We start from the raw sequence: 13,972 nt of genomic DNA, 5'->3' as shown, positions 1-13,972 counted from the left end.
TGGTCTGAGACATCTCACTTCTAACCCCCCCCCCCTCGGTTTGCCAACCACTGCCGCGCTCTCTCGCGCCCTCTCCCTCCTCGCTCTCTCTCTCTCAATACAATGATATCAGTGAAATTAAAATGGATTATGGCGCCTTTCTCTCTTGTCATTCCCTGGGGTTGTACAGCACCATGTCATGTCACTGTTACTATAATGTTACTTCTTTATCACTGTCCATCGAAGCTGGTGCTCAGCAGTTTAACTAATGTTTAATTTAGACGCCGAGCGAGAGGGAAGAGAGAGAAAGGCGCTGCGAGGAGGCAGGGAGAGAGAGAGAGAGAAAGAGAGAAAATGAGTCAGAGACACCAAGTGGAATGCAGAAGCAGCTCAATCCTCCGTGGTCACACGCTGCCATCCTGATCTGTCAAAGGCCAAAGAGACAGTGACTCCAAAGGCGACTGCGCAGCACTTTGGATAAAGCGGCCGCGGAGGCAGCCTGAGAGACAAAACGGGGAAACAGATATCTTAGAAAGACGAGGGAGAAAAGAGAGAAGAAGAGAAACCCAAGAGGGAGAGGGAAGGGTGAGTTTGAAGAAGGTCAAAATGAACAGAGAGCTGCAGGGCCGCACATTCCCTCTCTGAATGCCAAGCAAAACACAACAGCTCTGTTAACACGAGAAAACAGCCACAAACATCTCAAGGTGGAGACAGAGGAAAGAGAGGGAGGGGGCCGGAAGACAGGGGAGGTACACTTATCAGGTAAGTGAAGGACACAATATATAGGGCTGCATACACACACGCACCCGCACATACACACACACACGCACACAAATCGAGGAAAAACTACTCTCACACTTCTAACTTGTATTTCTACTAATATCCTGTTCTCTGGGAAAACCACATATGAAAACATATCAGAGAAAACAGCCTCAGTTCATGGGCAGACGTGTGTTTGTGTTTCTGTCTCTGTGTTTGAACTGTGGACGTGTGTGTAAACGTGCACCTGTCCCCAACATGTGGTTGTTAGTTTGCATTTTGGACAAATCTCTCTGAAGCAATTTCCATCAAACTGTGCCACATCTGGAAGTTTTGATCTTGGTTTGGGACAATCATCCCGATTTATTTATAAACCTTTTTTTTACACTTTGATTTTATTGTCAAAGTAAACTTCTGTTCTATTAGTCTTGGTTACAAAGTGTATTTGTGCATAGCGGGAATCTTTTATCAATCTCTCTGAGAAGCTGAAACATGATACAGATTTTCTGTTCAATAAGGAAAACCATTAACTACTTCTGCTCTCAGTAGGCAGCACTGCCCATTTAATCGTTGACCAAAAAAAACAAGACAAAAGAAAACACTTTACAGAATGAAATCGAAAGTACTGACAGTTATATCAGAACCATTACATTTGGGATTAACGAAGTTGAGCGCTCAGCTTACTAAATTATACTGAATGTAACAGAACAAGATTCACCATCAGGGGCAAAGACTAGAGTTCAGCACCCAGAAGCAGTGACCCTGGCTTGCTCATGCATTGGTATAAACATAGTTGGCAACAAACAAGAGTTCATCTTAGCTTTGCTACTAAAAACTCATTCATAAATCAACTTATCACTAGGTGAATAACAGAATAAGAGCAAAGTCAGACTTTGGAACTAGTATGTGTTAATATTAACTGCGTCCTGAGGAATCGGTTTGGCTTGATGTGTTCACAGTCGTGACTTTTCTCACTCTGAGCACCACAGCAGATGCTGCTGCTTCCCTCAGTCAGCTGATGAAGAGCTGCATGTCAGCAGGACCAAACATTTCTATCATGGCACAAGTTGGGATTCTTTTATTCTCACAACAGCGTGTCTGCATTTGTTTTACGGCAAGTTTACTTTCGTGCACTGTATGTGTGTGTGAGTGACTTGTGTGTTTGTGTGCGGGTGTTTCGTCACTGTCGCCGTGTTTCTGGGTGTGCGCGCCACGGCGTTCTGTGTTCTGAGCTGAGGTTGACATTCGTTTGACTGACATCGGGGGCGACAGCAGCACAGTGGCATATGGTAACTGCCTGCTAACCACTAAAACTTGACATCAGCGCAAACAAGTCAGCCAAGCGTAGCATAGTGTGCTCCTAAGAGGGTTAAGGGATAGGCTGTCAGCATACAGCAGGATAATAACACCTATCACGAGCACGGTAATACCAGATAAAGGGGAGGGGACACAGACCACATGCACAGGTTGGTGTTGACACAGATGAAACTTTAAGAGACAAGTAGCCGAAAAAGGAAATGGGTTATAGACGCGTGTTGCGTGGTTGTTGTTTGTGGCATCATACCAGGCACATTTAGCCAAACGAGGGTTTTACACCTGACATTGACATGAATTTCACACCTGAAGAACGATAATATTCACTGTGACATTCCTTTAGTATTTTTACACTCCAATAAAAATTCTGTTTCCTTTACCGAAATACAGATGATCACAAATCATAACACTTCTACGGAAAGTAACAGTAAATACCTGTAAAAGAAAAAAAGTAAAGCAACAATGAGAGCAGTGTGCTGCCTTTTCTTGTACATATATGTATGTGTGTGTGCGTGTCCATGTATTGTAGCTTTTATTAACGGACAACAAGTGCAGTGTATTCTCACACTTGCAGATTGCACCTTCAACATTTCTTTGCTTACCTGTCATACATTTTGTTCCAAAGTTCAACCCAAGCTCTATGATGCCTCCTCTTGTACAGGGCACACAGAGATATACAGACACGGTTACCCACTGACCCACTGAGCTGCAGAAGACAGAGGAGCCGCAGACAGATCTGATCGCTGATGCAATCGCTCTCTCCCTCCTCATTGTCCGCCTCTCTTTCTCTTGCACAAACACAAAAGCGCACGTCTTGAAACACTGAGACGCCGCCGTCACTGCCAGGATCTGATGTACTCAAATGTATATTTCAAATCCAGGACAATACCCGTCTCAAAAGACAGATAAGCCTTGAAATAAAGATTCCAACCGTTGATGTCTGGTCACATACAGAGAGGGGCGACGCACAAAATCAGACAACTACATGACAACATGACACTAACATACACGGGTAAACACAGATCAAACTGCAGCATCAAATAAATACATCTCATATTACTTATCATCTACATAATGATAGTATGATAAGTCATCGAGCGATTGAAAAGCTGTTCCCGTTGTTACAATAAAAAACAACTGAAAAACAGAGCAGCCCTTCAGCATCTATTTTCATTTCTAACCACACAGGCGACACTAAAACTATTAACACAAAGATTTGTTGTTGTTTGCCTCTAACCCCGGTGTACCCCTCCAGAACCCCGGTAACCCTTATTTAGGAGCCGAGGTTCCTCTCATCGATCAAAGTGTGGCACACACAGTCCTGGAGCATCACACAGGCGCTGGAGAGCTTAAAGCAGGTTTCAACTTTGACCCTGAGAGATGCTCAGTGGCTGATTGTGTGCGCTTGTGTGTGTGTGTGTGGTGTATAGTGTCTGTAGTGTATGCAGTGTCACCTATGTGCTCGCCACTTGCCCCTAGCAAAACTCAATTTCCTCCTGCGGTGTCTACAGCCAAACACCTTTAACCTCGGCAAACCTGCTGAGACGGAGGATACATGTGAAATTTACAGGAGGATGAAAGAGCCTTTGCATCTGTGTGTTGATGTCCGTAGGTAAAATTAACTCGGACGCATCATCCACAACATTTAAACAGGTGAAGAAGTAAAAGATGCTACATTAGAGCCCATCACAGAGTGAACATGCGGGGTATTTCTCTGAGTGTGTGTGTGTGTGTGTGTGTGTGTGTGTGTGTGTGTGTGTGTGTGTGTGTGTGTGTGTGTGTGTGTGTGTGTGTGTGTGTGTGTGTGTGTGTGTGTGTGTGTGTGTGTGTATGGGCCATAGATGAGTGTTCCCAGTGAGAGAGTGAAGAGGTATCCACCACACACTGCCTGGGGGCCTCTGGAAGAGAGACTAAACAAGACCTTCCCATTGGGACGCACACACACAGCCTGCAGCTGCAAATGACCTACTACCCACCTCACACACACACACACACACAGACACACACACATACGCATAGAGACAAAGCCTTTTTGATGGTATAATGTGTTGAATCCCAAAAAAACATCAAGTCAATTATCACACGTGGGTTAATAAATGTACCCTCCTAAATAATCTTTCACAATTACATCAAAGTCTTTCTCTTTTGTGCTCTTTTGATTTTCATCTTCTTGTTCTTCCCGTTTTCTCAGCCCCCGAGCAACATGGCAGCATGAGCAGCCTGGAAAATGACACAACAAACTCTCAACAGTGTACATATATATACACAAGCAACAGCGTGGTTACAGAAGTAAGAATCCCACTCATTTTCTAAACAGAGATTTTGATTATCAGCCATAATAGTGTAACCATCCGTGATAGATTTACCAGCAGCTTGGAGATTGTGGAACAATGTTATATGCTCCTGTACAAGTCTGCTGTTACCATGGAAATGTTTACTACAACTGCGAAAATCATGTCGGCTAGGATCAACTACGATTGGATCGCTCAACGTTACTACACTAGGTTCCTGTACATGAAACACTATATAAAACACTATATAAAACACTATATAAATACAAACTACTAATACTGTTGTTAATATAGTGTATATATACACACACACACACACTGTATTAATAACTAGGTTCAATTCAAGATGAAGCGTGCTGAAAATCGGGAAGGGATCATTCAAAATGATTTATGGGATATGTAGTTCCTTCCCTTTTAAAATATATACCTACAGTCTTTATTTTTTTCACTTTCCAATACTTTTCCAATGATTTCCAATGCTTACAACTGTTATTATAAAAAAAATTTAAACATCAATGGAACCAGAGCCGTTCTAAATGTGGGCGTTCACTGTAACGCTCTACAAAGTTTATACAGTACGTGTGAAGATATTAATATAATGTACACCCACGCAGAAAATACATTTTGTTCTTCCCTCTGAGTGTTTGTAAACTACTGGGACAAACTATTACACCTACACGTGTTTTTTTAAAAAAAATCATTTCACCCAGTGATAGAACAACCTTTCAAAGGATATAATCAGAATATCATAATGAATATCTAACATCCCCATTTTTAGGTCTGTTTACTGTGACAAATGTGTGAGGAACTGTTATTGAAAAAACACAAAAACTGGAAACAAATCTCGCCCCGTCCCCTGGCCAGTTTTCATGGCACCCCGCGGTTCTACACCAGCCACTTTGGGAACAACTGATCTGAAGCGCAATGTTTAAAGTCACACTTTTCAAATTGGATTACTTTTAGAGGAGCAATCCTCTAATGCAATTTGCATGTGCTATGTGTGTAAATCCAGGGGCACGCTGTACAAAATAAATAATCTCTGCAAAGGAAAAAGAAATTGCCAGACTTAATTTACTGTAACTCTGATAGTGTTAAAATCAACACTTCCTGTGTTTATATAGGCCAATCAACACTTATCAACACCATCGAATCTGCCGCGTTTTGCACATGAATCTCTGCTCTTAGCCCAAATATGAAATGTCAAAACGCACGCTCCCACTTTACGCACTTTGCGTGAATAATGTATCTGGCAGATTTGAGCTGGATGAAAATTACAGACGCCAGTGGTAATTACATTAAAGACGGGACCTCCCAAAAGAACATCCTTTTAAAATAGGGCTTAATATTTAATGGGAAGAAACATGTCCTACACTAATGACATATATAAATAATGATATAAAAAACAACAAGTGATATGACCGACAGTGTGTTTAGTAAATACTTCAAACCTATTGTAAACTGTCAGTTTCTCATTCATCAGCGTCTTGTGAAACAATAGTCAGTGTGTTTTCCAAGAGGAAGCCTGAGGATGAACATGTCTTCTTCATATCATTCTCGGACCGACAAATAAAGGCTCCCTGCCAAGAGAAACTCAATGAGACCACAATCAATACACTGCTACAAGGTGCACACACACACAGACACACACAAACACACACACAAACACTACATGGATAGCAGATGATGTACGATTACCTGGAGCACATAACAATCAGCTGCATGCTCATACAGTATGCACGCACACACACACACACACACACACACACACACACACACACACACACACACACACACACACACACACACACCACACACACACACACACACACACACACACACAGAGACACACACACACAGATCTGTGCACACTAAAGGCACTCAATATGCAAATATTTTTTTTACAACAGGGACAGTCCTCCATTGTTCATCTGGTCGTGGGGGGGGCAGATAGATAGATAAATAGGTCTCTAGATATCTACCTTGGACCTCAGTTGATGAGATTTCGCATACGGCAGCAGCACTGCTGTTAGGACAGGGAATACCACCACAAAATAATGTTTTCTCTCCCTCTGATCAATTTTTAATTTGGCCCATGCAGCCGAGCCCTTGGCGGGCCTGGCCCCGGTAATTATGGTAGGTTATTGACAGCAGCCTTCCCACGGGAGGCTATTTAAAAGAGGTTTAACCCCAGAGCAAGTCCAGGCCCCACACCTGCCTTTGAAGGTGTCAAGTGCATTGATCTGTGCTCCGGGATGTGCTGGGACCCACCTGGAGGTGTGTGTGTGTGTGTGTGTGGTGTTGCTTGCAGGGCTACTATTACAAGGCCATGGCTAGGCAGAGCATCTTTTGACCCTTACACAGACTACAAACACACGCACGTGCACACACACACACACACACACACACACACACACACACACACACACACACACACACGCACACACACACACACACACGCCAACACACACTATCCTCTGGCTAAACCTGGCTAGGTGGATAGAATGATATGTGTCTGACTTCTGTAGCCACCTGATGCCCCAAGATAGATTGAGCACACACATACAATGTTATCGCTGGGACACACACACACACTCACGTGCACACACACACAAACACACACAGGTTAACTCACAGCTCGGGGGGAATTAGACGAACTAATGAGAAAGGAGGAGGAGGAAGACTGGTGATTGGAGAGGGAGAGAGAGAAATCTAACAGCACGGCCACGCAACACAACACAACACAGGAGGATGCCAGGGTGTGAAGTGAGAGTGTGAGGCCGACGTTGAACAAGACATCATCCAGCTCCAAGAAAAAAAAGGGGGGATGAGGGGAAGCGGTGGGGGAGGCATGACAGAAATTAAAAGAGGATTTCTGTGTTTGAGATTGTCTGCCCCGCTGCCCCCTTTCAGCCTCCCATTGAAATTCTGGGCAGATACAAACCCCTAGGCTTTTGACACACTTTTGAAAACACCACTCCCCCTCTTTCTTTCCAGTGGGTCTCCAGTGTCGAGCCTGACTCACCATTGAGAGAGAGAAAGAGAGAGAGAGAGAGAGAGAGAGAGAGAGAGAGAGAGAGAGAGAGGTGGAGAAAAGGTAGATCTGTGTATTTAATAGCAATTTATAAATTAGATGAAGTCAGTCTTGAGGAAAGTGTAATACTTTTTGTGTGGCTATGTGTTTGCCTCCATATGTACTATTTAATAATAAAATAAAATGCACTAAAATATGCCCGATGTTTTTAATCAAGATCCTTGAAATCTTCTCTGGGAAATCAAGGAATTCGATTTTTTAAAACGCCCTTATCACACAATGTTAAAGAAAGTGAAAAAAAAATCCTGGATCCAAACCAAAATTGAAAGAGTTTTTCCTTTGGTCATGCCCCACCCCTCCACAAAGTTTCATGCAATTAAATAAATCTGACGACTTTGGACCATATTTAAAAACTGCACCTCCAACTGCACTTCTTCAAAAAAGTCACTGGAAATTTAAAAAAAGCCTGGATTTTGAAGAACTTGTGGAGGACAACTTTTCTAAGAGTAGCCAGTTGCCTACAAAACTGACAGATGAAGACAGCAGGAGAAATCAAGAGGAAATATAAAGGAGTTGCAGAAAGGAAATGAAAAGCGACACCGGAAAACATTGGCTTCTTGGCCTGATAAGTGGTCCAGGAGAGCTACGGCTTCAGAGCAGCATTCAAGTGTTTTCTTTCAGTTTGGCCACCGACTTGTTGAAAGTCCTTCTCTTACTCCAACAGCTACTATAACTAATGATCCCACCTTTCAATATTCCCTCCCTCCTCAATTATTCTGACTGTAAACCACAATCTACCATCTCTCTCTCCCTCTCCCTCCCACTCCCCCCATCCCAGAAGCACCCACCCTCCACCTCCACCGTCTCAGTCTCAGGATGCAGAGCAGTGACAGGGCCAGAAGGTAATGATACAGCTGCCATGATGCAACAAGCAGACCTGTCGACTGTCAGGAATTGAAATCATGAAGGAATAAGCTGTCATTAAGAGGCCCTCTCCCAGTAGTGGAGCTGTCAGACGCCTGCCTTCTGCCTACTCTCTCTCTATACTCCCGTCTGTCCTCTGCCAGTCCCACCCCATTTGCAGTCACTCCCTAGTCCTCCTCTCATTTCTCTCTTCCTGCTTCAATCCCACTCTCCACTCCTCTCCTCTTCTGTCCTCTTCCAACCAATCATAATCCTTCTCCCTCTCTGCACCCAGTTCCCAATACCCCGCTCCCCCCATCTCAGATTCCTCTTTTCCTCCTCTTCTCCCCTCTCACTGGTTGTTGCTTGAGCAACCTCCTCTCACCTGTCATTTTACCTCTAGGCTATGGGAATAGCACAACTTCCATGTGCACACACACACAGACACACACATATGCACTTCAAGACAACATGCATGAGGCCTGTGGACACAGGCACACATTTCCCTCAACTTGGTGTTACTACACTGTGCTAAACATCACAATCATACCCTTTGCCCAGTGTGATGCATTTGAGGTGTTGTGTGTGTACGTCCACGTGTATATATTTCAGACTTTATCTTTAAAGCTAGGGATGCTGCGCACAGAGACGCTAGGAAGAGCAGGCTACACTTCGGAAATATGCAGTGGATACATCCCACCCCCTCCCATCGGCCCTCTCGTCAAAGCTACGCTCCAAAAACTAATGAACATGCACACTGCCTAAAGACTTCTAGGAGCCAACTTTTCTGTGACTCGCTCACAAACTTCTGGCTATCGTCTCTGCTTCAGCTGTGCATGTCTTCCCATCCGGTCATGCGAAGGGAGAGCACAGGCAGGCAGGTCGTCTATTGACAGACAGATACCCCAGCCAATCATTTCATCATTTCACTCAGTCCAAATGTAATTATTGGTCATGTTTATTACAGACCTACGAAGGCCACAGGTTCCTTTGTATTTTCAGACAAACTTTATATATTGATGGCTATCAGAACCTGAAGAGGATTTCAATAAATAAGATAAAAAAGTGTTTCAGAAACAACTTACAAACCCCACCTTAAACATATGGGTCCAAAAGTTTGAAGTCAAGAAGTCCCCTAAAAGTCTCCCCTTCAGGTAATTGGGAAACCTGTTTTACAATGTCACTTATGAGATAACTTCATCATAACGCCCGGGCCACGACGGCAGCGGCTGCGCCACGGAACAGCTGGGTGTCGCGGATGTCAGTTGTTCACGCCAGCTGCGGTTTAGCTGTGGAGCTGCTACTGCCAGCGCTAGGATTTTACATAAGGTTTGCCTTGAAAAGGGCCATGACAAAATCTATAGAAGAACCGTGGCTGAACCACAGCCAGTGTGGCAGCTCTAATCTGTTAACATGGGCGTGGAATGGAAAAGCAAGCCGTACCGCGGCGCAACCGCGGCCGGTGCTGCCCGGGATTGAATTTGTGATGTGTGTGTAGACAGGTACGTGGTGGATACAGGAGGCAGAAACAGGTGAAGGGATGTAAATCGTCAGTAAGAGACTCAGGCTGCCCAGAGATTCACCCAAGAACGTGACTGTTTGAGTGGGTGTTGATGTGTGCTAATACAATCAGATATTTTTCCCACAATCCCCCTGATTAGCAGCGGTGATCCCGCTGGAAGAGAGGAAAGGCTGACTCAAGCCTTTAAAGAACATGGCTAAGAATTTTTTAAGCCCACACACGCCAAAGACTAACACCACATGCACACACACACACACACACACACACACACACACACGACAGATGTACATTTGCACTGAGTCAAATGATCTGTTGTGTGAGTGTGTTTGTTTTGCAAAGCCACAAGCTCCCACCATATTTCCCCGAATGCACTCCAGTTGACCCTTCGCTTCAGGCTTTGAATTTCCAAACAAGTTCCTGTGAGTAACTTCACATGAGCTGCACTCGGGGGGGAAAAAAGGATTCTTGGAGTCCAACCTAAACATAATAAAACACTTTACCCAAGACTGCACTTAAATCAATTTGCAAATCAGAAATGTTGCTCTTATATAGCTACATAGAACCAGGCCGTTGCAATGGCCCGTTTACAAAGGAGTTCTCAGACTAAACCTTTAACGTTCATATCGACGACAGTTTGGCTGATGGACTTTTCCACTTGTAGTCTCACATCGCAGTATGCCAACACTGAAGAGCAGTATCTAACAGCAAGTGGGTATTTCTTTCGGTTGGTTCATCAACCTCCTCCTCAGTTAGTCATGAATTGCTTTGGAGAAGTCATTGTAAAGTTTGCATTTTATTCAACTGTGGCTTATATGTGTAGGTGGAGAGAGACAGTGATGCCACATAGTTTCCTGTTGAGTGATTGTTACACTACTTCCATTAAATGTAACTGCCTTGTGGTAAAGACAACCACAAAAACAACAATGGTGTCTCTGCTTGCTTCCTCTCTCAAAGTACAGAGGAGGACATGGAACCAAGTTTCAGACCTCAACCAGCCGTCACCAATTCTGCTGCACATCTCTTCCTCTATGAGGGGAAACATTATCACAAGCTGGGAGTCAGCAAGCCACTCTACAGAAGAGTCAGGCACTCATTATAAACACTGAAATACATTTAAATGAATGAATCCCTACTGAAACACCTCTATGCATATGTTTGTCTTTGTGCTGTTTCACAGACAAAGAGCAGTATCTTTAAATAGTGACATAGAACTTATCTGTCAGAATGAGTAGTTAGTAGTTTCTAAATATCGGGGATAACCAAATGAAATGTCTGAGGGTAAATGAATAAAAGATGAGTGAAAAGTTGCATTAATGTTAAAAAAAACTACCAGAAACATGCAGCTATTACATGTCAAATTCTAAACATAGCCAGAATAACTGCCCTTAGAGAATATGGATGTTGGTGTATTTTATGTCAGCCCACTTGTAGTCGTAGAGCGTCAGGTGGGTTCGGAAATAATCAATGTGACGCACACTTGATTAACACTTGATTTGTCATAACAAAACCACTTCCATGTTTGGAACAATGTGTTTTGTCAGCTCGGTGATGTTGACCTGTAGGAGCCCAGCTCACAGCGTTCCACCAGAACAGATCAAACATGACAAAGCGAATGAGGAATGATTATTTCAGTGTCACGAGATGGAACTGTGGAGCAGAGACTTTTCCAATCACAAAACAGCCCGTGATGTCACACATGACATAAAAGACAGCCAACTGGGATTGTTTGGGGAGCAACGTGTAGTCTGTCATGTCTCTCAGCCTCAAAACAGCAAAACTTCATGACTGTATGATCACCTAATTTGCCATTTTAAGTCATGTGTTGTACCTCTTGAGCATTTTCCATTTTATAATACCACATTAAAAGAACTATAATGGCTACTGTTGATGCATGTGCAGCATCGTCCTCATGACATCACAGATTAGTTCCTCCCTCTCCGCTTGAAGGGAAACTAATCCTTAAAACCGTCTGATACAAACACAAGCAAAAGCTCAACACCTCTCTGCAGATGTTAGAGGAGCTGTAACTCACACGCACACCAGACATCCACACCAATTACATGCTATGACATAACAAACCACAAACATGCCCGTAATAGCTGGAGACAGGATGAATTGACTGCAAACGTCTGCGCTCGTCTTTCCGGTGAACACAGGGTACAAGGCCTGTGTGCGGTAAATGCCTGGATGATGATTTGTCAGTGTGTAAGAACACGGTTTCTTGTTTACGATGATGAATGAGCAGCACTTCCTCTACACACGCCATGTTCTCTATATCTAAGCTGTCACTTTGGCTCTCCGCAACACAACTGTAATGCCAGCAAGGGTGACGGTGGAAGGGTTTTCGAGAGAACCTGAATCATCCGACAGCACACGCACGAGCCCGCGCACACACAATCCAAACTGTTGTACGCGGCAGGCGGGGGCTTTACACAGCAGTGAAAGTCTTTATGGCATTCTGATTGACGAAAAGAGGGAACGAGGGGGAGAGGGAGAGCGGGATCTCCCCTAAGTCAATTTGAACAGCAGGCTGATGAAATTACACAGGTAGTCGTGGCCACGTTGACAAATGAGGGGAGAGATGGGGATGAAAAGAAGGAGACAGTCAGAGACACCTTTTCGCTGGCTGACGCACATGTGTATACACGTGTGTGAGCAGAGTGTCGGGAAAAGAAAAACAAATTTATATTTTATATTACATTATCTCCTTCTCTTTCGAAACTCAGCCACCCATGAATACACGGGACTACATGGGAATCATGCATCATAGATACGTGTGCAAGGATGTTTTCTCCTTCAATTAATGTTGAGGAATATGCATCATTTCATAAACAAGACAAAACAAGACTATTCTAGATTGAGCACAGTACCCTTACATGTAAATTGATGCTCTATTGAACCCATGAGGATGAATGTCTGAGGTTATTTTTCACCCCCTGTCTATTTGTTGGTTAGTTTATTTAATGCAAAAACTACAGAAGGGATTTCCATGAAACTTGGTGGAAGGATAGGACATGGGCGAAGAAAGAAACCATTACATTTTGGCACAGATCTGGAAAAAAGGTGGATACAGGAATTTTTTACACTTTGAGATAGGGTTTTTTCTTTTCTTAAAAGATATTTTGGGGCATTTCACCTTTATTGACAGGACAATTGATTTGAAAATATGTCCGGGAACATGTCAGATTTGGTGCAGAAGTTAAGAAAGGAACCACTGAATGCCGTTCTGGTTTGGACTTGTTATCGTATGACGATGCGGAGCGCTGCAGTTGCTCAGCTTCATATCATTTATCAGCTGACACAGGGAAAGTTTCCTTTACACTCCACGCTTGGGTAAACTGTACACTGAAGTTCAAGTCAGTTGACTTGAGTTGATGAGTCCGAAAATCGGATATAAAAGCACAGGGAAACAACAAACTACCCACAATCCCACTCAAAACTCCAAGAACACAAAATACCACAACACTCCCGTATCTGATTGAGCCACAACTGCTTCCAAAGCCTCAAACATTCAGGGCTGCCCTTTGAATAAACAATGTGCATTACACTTGTCACACCACCACTCCCACTGTGGTAGTGGTTACTTTTTCCACTCAGAGAAACACACAACCTCACATACCAGTGATGTATCACACTTTATACTCTTTGCTAAGGAATGAAAAGAATAAGAAAAAGGTTCAGTGTCCTCAGTGAACTCAGTCAGAAAACAGGAAAAAAGGGACATCTGGAATCAAACATCAGAAAACGAGTTCAACATTCAACAAAGTAGCTTGAACTTCTTTTGTTGTGCCTCCTACCTCTATGGCTCTGGTGATGAAGGGAATCTGTGTCCCCGAGTCCAGGTCCTGGTTGATGATTAGTCTACGGGCCCACTGACCGGCCCGCACTACGCCGCTGCCCTGAATCAACACCAGCAGCTTGGACGGGTTGGACAAGGCATCCGGGCTCAGGTAGATGAAACTGGTGGGTTCATCGTCTGTGGCATCCACCTAAATGTCCAGGGAAACAGTAGTTACCATGTGTCACTGACATTTACGTCAATCAAAATAAATCTAATCTAATTCTGACTTTATAATTAGAGCTTTGATTTCTGTTGATTCAAAGAATAATCTGAAAATAAATGAATTAAGAAAAATATATAATTTTCTTATGACTTCAGGGAAAAACAGTGCA

The 13,972-nt window shown here is 43.6% G+C and overlaps 1 protein-coding gene across 1 annotated transcript in view; it reads right to left on the bottom strand.

Annotated features, from left to right (window-relative positions):
* Window positions 1-13,972, bottom strand: part of fam172a (family with sequence similarity 172 member A) — a 156,251-nt gene that overhangs the window by 120,269 nt on the left and 22,010 nt on the right. Inside the window, exon 6 of the mRNA XM_035166498.2 lies at window positions 13,597-13,788. Coding sequence (XP_035022389.1) covers window positions 13,597-13,788 — 192 coding nt within the window. The remainder of the gene's footprint in view (window positions 1-13,596; window positions 13,789-13,972) is intronic.

Source organism: Hippoglossus stenolepis, chromosome 9, assembly GCF_022539355.2.
Source record: "Hippoglossus stenolepis isolate QCI-W04-F060 chromosome 9, HSTE1.2, whole genome shotgun sequence".
NCBI classification, from domain to species: Eukaryota; Metazoa; Chordata; class Actinopteri; order Pleuronectiformes; family Pleuronectidae; genus Hippoglossus; species Hippoglossus stenolepis.
Note: the sequence above shows the minus strand (reverse complement) of the source record. Positions and strands in the feature narration are given on the sequence as shown.